General features: G+C 43.2%; 1 protein-coding gene across 11 annotated transcripts in view; it reads left to right on the forward strand.

The window, feature by feature from the left end:
• The window catches only part of ryr1b (ryanodine receptor 1b (skeletal)), a 96,824-nt gene that overhangs the window by 7,223 nt on the left and 77,101 nt on the right, over nucleotides 1-12,500 (forward strand). For all 11 annotated transcript variants that reach the window (XM_030381808.1, XM_030381809.1, XM_030381812.1 and 8 more), the window contains exons 2-4: nucleotides 7,899-8,018; nucleotides 8,754-8,855; nucleotides 12,230-12,304. In XM_030381808.1, the coding sequence (XP_030237668.1) occupies nucleotides 7,899-8,018; nucleotides 8,754-8,855; nucleotides 12,230-12,304 (297 nt within the window). The remainder of the gene's footprint in view (nucleotides 1-7,898; nucleotides 8,019-8,753; nucleotides 8,856-12,229; nucleotides 12,305-12,500) is intronic.

The raw sequence follows: 12,500 nt of genomic DNA on the forward strand, positions 1-12,500 counted from the left end.
ACAGCTCATGATTTCATCAAGTTTTGATTGTTATGTAATCGGGGTATGATTTCATCATCCCCTGTTGGTGTCGTGAGACGTCCTGGGGTTCATAAAATTACTGTGGTCTTATGATGACATGTTGTCTTATGTCGTAGGCTCATGATGTCGTAGGGTCATGATGTCAATGGGTTCATGTATAGATGTTTATTCAGATCCTTGGCTTACTCACCAGGTCTGGTTTGGCTCGACTCAAAAATGTCCTACTTATAAAGTTGACAATAAACAAGGCGGTACTTTAACAATTGGATGGCACATTTAGGCTATAAGGGGCCATTTTCTAATAAACACATCTTATTTTACAATGCCTCAAGAAATATCCGCCCTATAGCTGAATGACGATGCAACGGTGATATCAACGGCAAGGAAATACTATCGCCTGTGGTCGTATCACAGGGGCACTGTGCTTGGTGTCGAGATCTTTTATCATGTAATGGAGTTCTCCACAGGATACAGCCGCAAGCAAAGCTCCTGTCTGAGAGACCGCCGGCCGCTGGGTGCTAACGGGTGCTGGTGGGTGCTGGGTCCACGCTGACTCCTATTCCCTCGTTCTGTCGGTCAGCACTAGGGAGGGAATGTGGGAGTGACAGGTGCAGCCCGCCCCTGAAATAGACTAAGAGAGAGAGGAAGGGGGGGGGGGGGGGTATCAGAGAGAGGGAAAGAGAGAAAGAGAATAGTAGGATTGTGAGAGAGAGAGAGAGAGAGAGAGAGAGAGAGAGAGAGAGAGAGAGAGAGAGAGAGAGAGAGAGAGAGAGAGAGAGAGAGAGAGAGAGAGAGAGAGAGAGAGAGAGAGAGAGAGAGAGAGAGAGAGAGAGAGAGAGAGAGAGAGAATAGTAGGGGGGATGAGGGAAAATTATGTAATAGGGGAGAGAACTATATATAATATAACAGAAGCTGGGGGAAAGGAGAGAGAAAGAATTCAAGGAGGAGAGGGAGAAAGATGCACAAAAGGGGGAAATGGGTTGTGGAAAAGGCAAAGACCAGAGAGACAATAAGAAGAGAGGGATTTTTTAAATACTAACTGTCGGTTTGGGAGGGAATGAGGATTCATTGTAAGTTGGGGAACAGTAGGTTTCAGATAGAACCAAAGTGACGAAGCAAAAAATAAGCAAAGCAAAAACAAAGCATTGTTGTCGCAGATGCATCCCCATTCATATAATATTAACGTCTGTCGTATTAAGTATCTAGACCACCTGCACTAGAAGCTGGCCTGGTAAAAGACACTGGAAACTGTAGTGGACTGCCTCGTACTATTGACTATTTTATACCTTCTACTATACATACTTATTGTACGCCCGCTAGACCAGTGAAACATACAGATTGGATATTTTGCTGTTTTGATGTGAGCTGGTATGAAATGTTTTTAGAGGGCTATAGTTAAGGGGGTGCAGTGTATGCCCTGTGAAGCCATTTGAGAATGGCACTGGGATTAAGGGCTGGCCTAATAAAGTACAATGGAAAAGTATGCCTCATTTTAAACAGAAGAGTAAATTGTTTTTCCTATTCATGTATCTCTCACTCATTCTCAAATTGATTTGATATACTTTTTGATCTCAATAGGAAGGTCATCGTCTGCAATTCACTCTCTCGCTCTGTTTGTCTCTCTCTCTCTCTCTCTCTCTCTCTCTCTCTCTCTCTCTCTCTCTCTCTCTCTCTCCCTCTCTCCCTACCTCTCTCTCTATATCAATAACCCAGTAGAATTGAGAGTCAGCATCGTATACACTGTACATAGTTAATGTGTGTGTGTTTTGGGTTGTGTGTGTGTGTGTGTGTGTGTGTGTGTGTGTGTGTGTGTGTGTGTGTGTGTGTGTGTGTGTGTGTGTGTGTGTGTGTGTGTGTGTGTGTGTGTGTGTGTGTGTGTGACTGTGTTTTTGTATCTGTGTGTGCATCAGTAGTTACGATTTCTTCAAGGATGTTGCCGTTGGGATATATAATGTATAATTTATTGCTAAGCACATCCTTTATAAAAAAACAAACATGTAAAAGTACATTGATATATATATAAGAGTTTTGGCTAGGTAACCGGTTTCATTCTCTGCGTGTTTATAAAACCTGACCCATATCTCGGCCCCTCCCCCTAAGATTAAGGGCTTCCCTCGCAACCCAGAGTCTTGGACCCTCGTACTTCCACAACAACCCCTGGGGAATAGCGATGGAATCTCGGAACTCGACTCACCATTACCATTCAGCAAAGCGAATTTACTTATCGAGTTGTAGGGAGATATTTAATAATGCATATTTATTCCGGAGTTCAATTGAGTTACTTGTTTAATTTAAACGCACATGAAGATAAAAGCTAATGTGAACCTTTGTAGCCCATGTTAGGATTGGTTAACGTAGACGTTTACAGTCTGCGTCCTCCGAAGGGGGGAATCCCTTTGGTTGGTGTTTTCCCTCACTCAGCCACCCTCCTCCCGCCGAACTCTGCACGACTCCCAGACATCCGCCCACTCCCTCTCCTCTGCATCACTGTTAGCTGTCCATCCTCCTCCTCCCTCGGAGCGTTCACGCCTGCAGGGCCGGTGGTTCGATATCTGGGCCCGGGGGGGCCCGACGTCAGCAGGTTCTAATCAGGGCCCCCGGCCAGAAGGGAAACCCCCGCCTGACGTGGTGTTAGATTTAGAGAGCGTCTGACACCTTTTCACCTGATTGGCCCCATTTACTTCCTGGTGACTTGTCTGTCAGGTGACGTGACATTTGTGCTTGGCTCTTAACATTTCTGTTGGTTCTTGATAGAATTGTTCCTGTTATTTTGCGTTTTAGGGATACAAAAAAGCTGATGAACGACAAATTTGTGGTCGAGAGAAAATTAACGTTTACAACTGTCTTATTCATCAGCCTTGTTCTTTCCATCAACACAGATATTTTTAGATTAGGGTTTAGCCCAACCTACATCCTATATCCTGGGACACAATCCAGCCCTACCAGAAAATTAAATTTTACAACCTTCAGATATGAAACCGTCAGACAGCTGAGACAGACCCACTGATCACAGCCAGAAACGTCCAGAGCCTTCCATCTTGCTGCCAGGGTTTACTTCCCTCCTATTGATTTTGTGTTGAGTTAATGTATTCTCCCCGATTACAGCTTATCAGATCATTTAAGGTCTGTCGCGGGGTTGAGCCTTACTCATAATATTACTCATCATATTTCCATCACATTGGCTTTGTGCAAGTTCCACCTCCTTTTGCATTTGAAATAGTACTGACTTGTTGAAATAAACACCAATAACCAACTGACCCTTCAACTAGCTGATCTACCAACCTAATGACGAACTACTAACCAACTTACTATCTCACCAAGTAACTGATCCTCTGACTAAGAAAGCTTCCAACCAACCAGCTTATTGCCAACAGACCAATGGAAACACTAACTAACCAACCAACTAACCGACCAACCAGCAAACCAGTTAAAAACTGTTAAACGTGTTTTTTTCGGAGCTCCATAGAGCATGCCTAGATCCACTGAGCATGCCTGTCGTGTGATGGAAGTCCCCCCTGGCTTGTGTTTATGTGTGTGCTTATCCTCAATCAGACGGACCCTTTGAAAACGGAGAGGTGTGAAGTTTGGTCAGCTGTGTGTCTGGGTATAATGGGTATAACAGCCCAGACATCTATTTGTGTGTGCAAGTCTTTGAGTGCGTTTATTTCCATTTGCCTTGTTGTGGTCTCCTGTTGACCCGCCACATCCTCCTGGCTGTTTCAGCTGCTGAAACGTGCCGCTCTGATCCGTGACACGTCGGAGGTATGTTGCAGGTGTGTGCTCTAACTCCTACCACGTTAGAGGCTTACTGCGTCAGCTCTGCGACATCTCACACCTCCTGACCCTGGCGGTCTTTACCTTCACTGGGTCCGTAATGAGATTATCAAATCGTCAGCAGGTTTGGGTTGGCTCGAGTAGTAAGCCGTGGGACCCCACTCTCCCCGTCCCGGGACCAGCCTCTCTTACCACCAGGTCTGCCTAAGCCCTGCAAACCGTCTGGGCTCAGCATGCGGTTTACGTGTGGCCCCTGTTCGACCGGGTCTCCATAGCAAGGTCATGGCTACCCCCTGACTGGGTGCTGTGGTTGTGAACTTGTGTCCGACCCCACCCCCAGACCACCTGGTCCCTTTCTGTCAACAGTTAACGGGTGGAAGTTAGTGGCCTGAATTTCTGGATAAAAAGTCTTGCCCTGTGTGTTTTTAGACAACCGTCTGGATTAGCAATGAATATTTAAATCGGCCTGACCTCAAAATATTGGCAGGACATTTACTTTTTCAACCTAGAATCTATTTCCCCACTTCCTGTGCCATGTAGGCCAGACACAGGCGTTGTTGTTCTGAGTTTCTAGTTCTAGCGACACCAAAGCCTTTGGAATTGGATATCCCTTTTAGATGTATTTCCATTTGGCCCAGAACAGCAACAAACAATTATTATCAAAAAGCATTGCAAAAGAGCATACTCTGCTTCCTCTTATAGTTTTTGATATTCTTATCATTCTTGTAACTATTTCTATTTGTGTTGCTATTAATATTAATACTCACTACCATAATGAGTATTGACATTGCTGGGCATTTATTCAATCAGATTTTGATAAATGGAGATATTATAGACATAATGATGGGATCATGAAGGATTATGGCCCCTTCATGTGCTCTGGTTAGGCTTGATCCCACTTGTAGATGTAATAATCCTATCTGTGTCGTGTCAATGTGGAATTAAATTTAGACGAGGGGGAAATACCCTGCCCACTACAGGCTGGCAGGCTAACCGGCTAGCCTTGTGTTAGCGTTGTGTTAGCAACCGCTTTCATCTACGTTCTGAATATGTCATGTGATCACTGACAGTCTGGGAGCAGTGAGTCACATTTACTTTGGTCTGCTTTTAGACACGACCCCTTCGTACAAACGTCCCTATCTCCATATCGGGGACTGCAGTCCGTTTTAAACCCCGATATCAAAACCTGCCCCTCGGTCCGGCAAGGAGGACTACTTTACTCAGTCCCGGATTACTCTCTGCCATGTTGTGTCTCTGAACAGTCCCTCACACTGCAGAACAACTAGCTTGTTATGTTCTGTCCCTCATAATAAGCTCCAATATAGTTCTCCATACGCATGCTATTATTCAAATTATGATTTAAGTAGCAAGTAATGGGCTGCTTCAAAGCTCTGTTTGAAGGGGAAGAAATTGCTTGCTGAAAAGATAGTCCAGATGTATTTTCAGAAACGTCATCTTCCATTCGTGTAGGAACACGTCTCTTAAAATCGAATGTTGAAGGAGAATTTAGCAGGTTTTAAGAGCGAAATAGATCAGCCATAAAAAACAGTTAAATAACATTATTAGGCTATAGTTTGTTGTATTTGTGTTTTTTTTCTATAATTTAAGCTTTGTTTTCTTTAGGTTGTGTTACCTATCCATCTGTTAACTAGTATTATCTAGTTCCCCTTTGAGTTCACCTTTTGTCTGGGGTGAAACAGTCACAAGGAAGCAGTGGCTCTATCTATGCGAGAGCACATGCAACTCTGTCCTCTGGACAAAAGTTTGGCATGGAGGAGGTGAAACTGTGTTAAAAGGCTGTGTGGAACAGAATCCTGGGCTCACTCCGTCAGAAGGGAGACTGGTGTATGCATAAATCAAATAGGTAAAAAAAATAATTTAGAAGTCGTATCTTTCCTGGATACAATACCTCAAAAAGGAATTGCCACAACAAGGGGAAACATCGTATGCAACATAGACAGACCACATATTTCTCATATTGATATTTCAAGTGTTTAATAAGATTGTCATACTTTTTATTGTACGTGTGCTCTCTTCTGTAGGCCCTTTGAGCGGGGGTCCCTGTGGTGCCCTATTTGGGGCAATACAAATGAAATAGGCATGACTTGGCTTATCTAGAATCTCTGTCTGAGGTGAAAATACAGACTCAAATGGGGGAGTTGTAAAGGTCTAAGAGTTGTAAGTGAAGGAGGGAGAGAGGGCACGTTGCTCCACTTTCCTCTGGGCGCGGGGCGGAGGAAAGCAGGGACAGACGAGAGGAGAGACATTTCTGGGCTGAGGGGAGATAGATGATCCAGGCTGAAGGGCGCAGGGTAGACTCCCCAGCCGGGGGAAGGGCTGGGTCCAGGGGGGGTTGATATCAGGATCGCTCGTCCAAGGTTGATCTTAGTTCTTCAATGCTTAGTGCTACTGCTAATGCTAAGTACAGTGTTGAACGTGCACTGTGGGTTCAATAAAGAGACTAACAATAAAAACAACAGAATAACTTGTCTTTGCTTTTTTAGAACCAATCTCAGAAAGAGATTCATTCATTTGCGTTTGGATTCAAAGATACATAAAACCATTGCACATGACTATGAAATAACGAAGTGAGACATTTTATCGATCCAATTTAGAAATATAAAGATATTAAGAAGCAGGCCTATCGGCGACACCCAGGTTAAGATCATGGTGAGGGTGTGTCTCGCAGAGCAAAGGGCTACGGGCTCAGTGGCTCAGAGGGTTTGGGGAATGGTTTGCTACGGGAGGATAGGGAGTCTCTAGGCCCTTGTGGAGGAGGGGCATCAGAGGGGAACTGCCTGCGTAGTGGGTGGTTGGTGATAGCGAGGGACAGCTGGGAATGTAGAGTATCAGGTGGGGATCCACATGGGGCGGTCAGGGTTAGGGGGGGCAGGAGAGAGAGAGAGAGAGAGAGAGGGGAGGCTTGGGGTGTTAACTACGGCATTTAACCACTTTGGAGAGGGCTGACCGGCGCTGCAAAGTGCAGCTCGAACTGACCGCAGTTCTTTCTGATTTAATTCATCGTTTAGGATTCTGCATGAAGATGTATCTTTAAGGACTCTCCCCTCAAATACAATTTCTGTCTTTGCCTTTTAGAAGTATGTATATTACTCAATTAGAAATTAGAATCTTTCTCTGGTAGATTTCTGTATCAAACTCTTTTATGCTAAAAGGCTCTTATTGCGTCACTTTTGTTTTTTCTTTCATGAAACATAAATAGTATGCTCTTTAAAGGGGTACATTGGTATTCAGTGTAGGAAGCTCAGGGTCATTTAGGGTTACCCATCCTAGATCTTAATGACATGCCTAGAATATGAGCTTGAGAACATAAGATATGTTATAATCTCTGGTATGCGTTTTATTTATTCATGTAAAATCAGTTTGTGACAGTGTCGTATTGAAGTTCATGTATTGATAGATTATGTGGTATTGGGCCGTATCGGCAGGTTGTTGAATTTCAAGTTATGATTGGATGGATGACCAGGTGGTGTTAAGGTATTGATCATGATATCAAGGTATTGATCATAATATTATCTTACAGAATGAGAAGGTGGTGTTGATGTTACAGTATTGATCACAATATTAAGGTATTGATCACGATAATAAGGTATGGATCATGATATCAAGGTATCTATCGTTGTACTAAGGTATTGATGAGGTTATTATTTTACAGAATGACCGGGGGGAGTTGATGTTAAGGTATTGATCAGGATACTAAGGTATTGATGATCATATTTATCTTACAGTATGACCCGGTGGTGTTGATGTAATGGTATTGATCATGATATTACAGTATTGATCAGGATACTCTTCTCGGGTATTGATCGAGATCGAAGGCATCGATCAGGATACTAAGGTATTGACGATCATATTCCTCTTACAGGATGACCAGGTGGTGTTGATGTTATGTTATTGATCATGATGTATTGATCAGGATACTAAGGTATTGATCATGATATGCAGCCATCGATCAGGATACCCAGGTATTGATGATCATATTTCTCTTACAGGAAGACCAGGTGGTGTTGATGTTAAGGTATTGATCATGACATTACAGTATTGATCAGGATACTCAGGTATTGATGATCATATTCCTCTCACAGGATGACCAGGTGGTGCTGCAGTGCACAGCGACCGTGCTGAAGGAGCAGATCAAGCTATGTCTGTCCTGCGAGGGCTTCGGGAACCGCCTCTGCTTCCTGGAGACCACGTCCAACGCTCAGGTACCTGTCAATCAATCAATCAATCAATCAATCAATCAATCCACTGATTGACGGATTGATTGAGAAGAATATATGGCCACACGCAATGTCTTTGCCAATAAATCACTGGTAGAAATATCGATAACACATTCATATAATATCCCTCCTGAACCCTCGCTGGTTTAGTTTACTGGGAATAAAACAACAAACTGAAATTGCAACAACAGCAACCCCTCTGGTGAAACATTGCTAGTGCAGTAGTTTTTGTTTTTTGGGGGCGGGGTTTGTTTGGCTCAAATTAGCGTGGAGTCATATCACATATCAGACCCTCGATACACTGAACACTGTATGAATCCACACTGCTCCTGTAGTAGGCTACAGAATATAGGAGGTCAACCAGGGTAGTCGATAACCACTAGATTTGCTCATTTAATTAAATTGAGTGGGTTATTTGACACATTACAATATTGCTGTAAATGTGTCAGAATTATAAAGGCTATTTTTCATCTGCAGTCCCTGGATATTGAAAATAAGAAACTGAACCCATTAATGCATCATTTAACAAAGACTCATGTTTAAACCATGACTATGACCTGGTGGTTTGAAAGGGGATCTCTTCACATTTACTGTGTGCGTGTGTGTGTGTGTGTGTGTGTGTGTGTTTGTGTGCGCGCGTATGTGTGTGCGCGTGTGTGTGTGTGCGGGTGTGTGTGTGCGTGTGCGTGTGCATGTGCGTGTGCGTGTGTGTTCCTTCAGAATGTTCCTCCGGACCTTGCCATCTGCTCGTTCATCCTGGAGCAGTCGCTGTCCGTGCGCGCCCTTCAGGAGATGCTGGCTCACCGTGTGGAGATGATCGATGTAGGTACCGCTTAATGAGTTTGTAAAAAAAACAACGTTTTGATAGGATACACAACATGCATACACATATTCAAGTCAACTTTATTAGTACAGACCTGAATCACAGTTCCAGTCTAAAAGGGCTTCACGTGCCTCACATTATAACCCCCCATAACCCTAGGCTTGTTCACAGTACATGCCTCCGTCGGCGGATGGCTGAGGGCGTGTCTGACGTATAGGGGACTAGTCTTTGTAGACGCATACTGCAGCCAATCAAATCGCCTCCCTCCGTCGACGGACGGAGGTAGTGGGAACAAGCCCTAAGCCCCATGAAGGACTCGAAGGAGAACTCCCCAAATCCCCTAAGAAGGAACTCAGAGGAGCGATCCCTCTTTCCAGGGACCGTTAGGAGGGGAATAGGTTCAGGCTTTTGATGGTAGTGTAAAACAAGCCAGGAGGGGACTTCAAAATGAATCATGAATGTGAGCTAGTCTGCCACAGAGGTGATTTGGTGGGGCGAGTGGTGGAATTAACTAATGTATAAATAGAATACAGGCATCTTGTAGAAAGGTGAAGTCCCTGTGAGATAATTGTACTTCACCCAACTGGGTTCAAAGCTTCTAGTGAGATGACCTTCTAATTAATTTGTATTTATCATTCAATTTTGAGAACATCATTGATCGGTTTGATTTTGCATTTTTATTATTTCATTTATTTATGTCATGTTATTTTAAATAATTAAAAATATATATATTGTGTTTGGTTGGGTAGATTATACACTTTAATTCATATATCTATCTATATATATATATATATATATATATATATACATGTATATATCTATTAATAAAATTACAAATAACGACTATCGTGACGAATTCCTAAAAAATCCCACGACGGAAGCAGTTTCCTCCACTCACTTACCTCCAAACGCACTCACCTTTAGACAAGTAATAATCACCATTAAGTCTTTCCCTGAGGTGACCCCCCCCCCCCCCCCCTCCCTTTCTTTGCTCTCTGCCAAGCAGACAGTCGATTTGGACCAATGGGTACGTCTCTAAAGATAAACGTCTTTTATGTAAACATTTGTCCTATACCCACCAACCACTCAACCAATCAGAAACCAGTCAGCCAGTGTGGCAACCAGACCTGGCAACCCGTTCTCATGCTCCCGCATATGGCTGAGATGTCTAGAAGCGTGTGTGTGTGTGTGTGTGTGTGTGTGCGTTATGGTGTTGGGTGTGTGTTTCTGTGTCTGTGTGTGTTCTCCATTAAATTGTCAGCCATGAGGTGCATATCCAGCTCACCTGTCTCTCATGTTCAGCTGAAGCGCCCATCCCAGTAGCGGTCTTCTCAAATTAGGGAGAACTTTATTGATCCTGAAGGAAATGGTTTCCGTCACAATTGCTCTGCTTAAGTCAGAAAATAATGTACAAACATTTACATAAAATAAAAATGTATGCACAAAATATTGACACCTTTTGGAAAGTTTTGGTTCTGGTCATGACAAAGTCAAGATGATCCTGATAATTACTCACTAATTACTGCATAACTACCAGTATTCATATATATTATAATTAGTTCATTTACTGTTCTAGATCCATTGTTATCTTAATGTTTTTGTCATACATACTCCATATCCTTTTCACATTTGGCATTTCATGTTGTTTTATTTCAATGCCATATCTTTGCTAGCTATGGTACAAAGTAGTTGAGATCTAAAAAGCTAGTAAAATACACACATAGAAGTTTGAACAAGGGAAAATCTTTTTCAATCATGTTTTACCCCATCCATTGGCTTTTGATTGGGCTGGAGATCTTGGCCTGAGACACACGGTACTGAAGCAAGAGAAGAGCCATGGCTGGGAAGCCTTCCAGGTCATGTCCAGGGTTAACAACCCAACCTTTCCTAGCCAATGTTCATACTCCAAATTGGGAGGTAATGCATGAAGGTTAGCTAGGAAGAGAGCAGAAATTAGGTAAAGAAGAACAAATTAAAAAGCTTCCTCTTGAAGCAAAAGTCACTTTTGTTTCTTTGGATAAGATCAGATAAGGTGTGCTTTATTATTATCACAGATGAACAATTCCGGTGTCACAGCGGAGACCAGAATCTACAGTCACAGCAAAGACCAGAGACCACAGTTCCAGAGAGAATATGATTACCTAATTATCATAATAATACAATTCTGAAAATCAAGTACAATTATAGTGGAAATGTAGATGCTAAAATACATTAAAACAGACATTATTGACAGTCTATGTAATCTTAGGCAATGCCAGCAGCTTTTGCAAGATTGAGTCCGGCTAGTGTTGTCGGGTTAGTGGATGTGAATAGCATGGCCTCGTCCGGCCCATAGTCCTCACACTGTGGCCGTCTCAGACCAAGATTCGCAGATGTCCTCACAAGCCAAATGTATTTTCTCTCACATTTCCCACACACACACAATCAGGACCAAGCTGTTCCATTCTTGCTCGTTATTTTAGCTTTAGCTTCTTTATGTGATGACAACCTTAGGCCTAATTCTGTTTTCTTGTTTGTAACCTTGCCTGATGTTGAGAAAAGGTAGGAGGTTTTTCTATGCTGTTTGTGTGTCTCCTGTATGACAAACCAGGTCAAGCGTTGGCAAAGCTTTGTTTGCGATGTGTTAGACTCTGTTGGAGTGATCGTTGCTATGTGCCATGTTGCGTCATCTTCCACCTCGTCAACAACAATATGGGGTTGTTTTTGGAAAAATTGAGTTATTTGTCATGTATGTTGATCTTCACAATGGTATTGGATTATATTTTGAATTTGTAGAACATTTTAAATAATCATCATAATAATAAAGTTAAAACGAATGTCACCCAATCAGGTGATTCAGCGCAGTATTGTGCTGTTGTTGAGAAGACCATATTGCCATTTGTTCATCAAACACTAAAACATGACACAAAGGTTCTATCTCCCTGTCTGAGTAGGCGGTCGTCTTCCTGTGATGTCTCTGTGGCCATCTGTCTACCTTTCTCTGTGCTAGTTCTGTTCTTCTCTTCTGCAGTAGAGGAGCTGTCTGTCCACCTGTCTCTATGTCTGTTCTTCTGTGGTGGGGGAGCCGTCTGTCTACCTCTCTACCTGTCTACCTGTCTCTGTGTCTGTTCCTCTTCTGTGGTGGAGGAGCAGTCTGTCTACCTGTCTACCTGTCTACCTGTCTGTTCTTCTTCTGTGGTGGAGCAGTCTGTCTACCTGTCTACCTGTCTCTATGTCTGTTCTTCTGTGGAGGAGGAGCCGTCTGTCTACCTGTCTACCTGTCTCTCTGTCTGTTCTTCTTCTGTGGTGGAGGAGCAGTCTTTCTACCTGTCTACCTGTCTCTGTTCTTCCTCTGTGGTGGAGGTTAACCATGTGTTGTGTTTCCTCCCTCCAGTCATCCCAGGGCGGGGGCCACCGGACGCTGCTGTACGGCCACGCCATCCTCCTGAGACATTACCACTCCAGCATGGTGAGAACACACTCAAGCTCTAGTCGCATACCAGGGGGTCAGACACTCAATGACCCCATTTTAACTTTCCAAAGTAAACCAGATTCTAAAATGGGGTCATTGAGTGACCTCCACAATCAGAGTGGATTTTTTTTTTATACTGGTATCATCTGTAAGTTCTCGGTTAACCGATTGTCTTAAGTTATTTTTGGCCTTT

Source organism: Gadus morhua, chromosome 16 (genome assembly GCF_902167405.1).
Source record: "Gadus morhua chromosome 16, gadMor3.0, whole genome shotgun sequence".
NCBI classification, from domain to species: Eukaryota; Metazoa; Chordata; class Actinopteri; order Gadiformes; family Gadidae; genus Gadus; species Gadus morhua.